General features: G+C 38.0%; 1 protein-coding gene across 2 annotated transcripts in view; it reads left to right on the top strand.

Moving 5' to 3' along the window:
* mtmr10 (myotubularin related protein 10) overlaps window positions 1-959 on the top strand; it is a 17102-nt gene that overhangs the window by 9988 nt on the left and 6155 nt on the right. For both annotated transcript variants that reach the window (XM_035651701.1, XM_035651700.1), the window contains exons 8-9: window positions 479-566; window positions 752-840. In XM_035651701.1, the coding sequence (XP_035507594.1) occupies window positions 479-566; window positions 752-840 (177 nt within the window). The remainder of the gene's footprint in view (window positions 1-478; window positions 567-751; window positions 841-959) is intronic.

Genomic DNA, 959 nt, shown 5'->3' with positions numbered 1-959 from the left:
ACTTTCTTCGTGAGAGACTTGAGGAAAAAACTTTGTGAATGTCTTAGTGTAACATGCAAGTCTATTCTGGACAATACATGCTATTCATCTGAGTTCACTGGTGACATCATGGTGGGTTTTTAAAGTAAGGATTGTACAGTGTTTAATGTGGAATTGGAGAAAAGACAGCAAAATTGCATAATAGTAGGTTGCACTAAACTGTACACATCACATTGACTAAAACAATACTTTGCGCGTCTTAGTTCAGTTCTCCCTTCTTTAAAAAAACCTTCTGATTTACCAGATTAGATATTTGGGACAGGCACAGTTAAAAAAAATTAGTTATTTACAGTACATTGAGTAGAATATTATGGCATGTCAGCACAAAGCAACACATTCATTTTCCTTACATATATTTTTCTGTTTTTTGTTTTCTTTTAATGGTGTGTTGTGTTTGATTCCTGTGTAACAACAGTCTTTCTGTCACTCTTCTTTTTAGTCTTCCAGAGTACATTGTGGTCCCAGTTTCTCTGGCAGATCAGGATCTTAAGCAGCACTCCTTATCCTTCACCGATCAGCGCATCCCTGTGAGTGCTTATACTCCGATATCTGCCAAGCCTATAATGTTATTTTATTTGCACATTTAAGGACCAACACTGGGGTCATTTGTCATTTCTCTGCCGATTCCAAGTATTGTCCTATTTCATCGATCAGAGATCACTTTTATTTGCCCACTGTTCAATGTCTGAATTATGTACATTCTTCCTTGTAGCTCTGGTGCTGGAATCACCAAAATGGAAGTGCTCTTGTCCGCATGGCCAACCTAAGTGATCCATTACAGCAGAGGAAGACTGATCAGAGGTATAGCAAACTCCTTTGCTTCATTCAAATTCAAAACATGTATAAAATGTGTTTCGTTCACACTGAAATTCAATAGCAGCCAACAGACTTTCAGCTTAGCTTACTTGGTAGAGCTGGCG

The sequence above is a fragment of the Morone saxatilis genome, unplaced genomic scaffold (genome assembly GCF_004916995.1).
Source record: "Morone saxatilis isolate NCDOM2014 unplaced genomic scaffold, NCSU_SB_2.0 Contig11, whole genome shotgun sequence".
Classification (NCBI taxonomy): Eukaryota; Metazoa; Chordata; class Actinopteri; family Moronidae; genus Morone; species Morone saxatilis.
The sequence above is the reverse complement of the archived record's forward strand: the minus strand, read 5'-3'. Positions and strand labels throughout refer to the sequence as shown.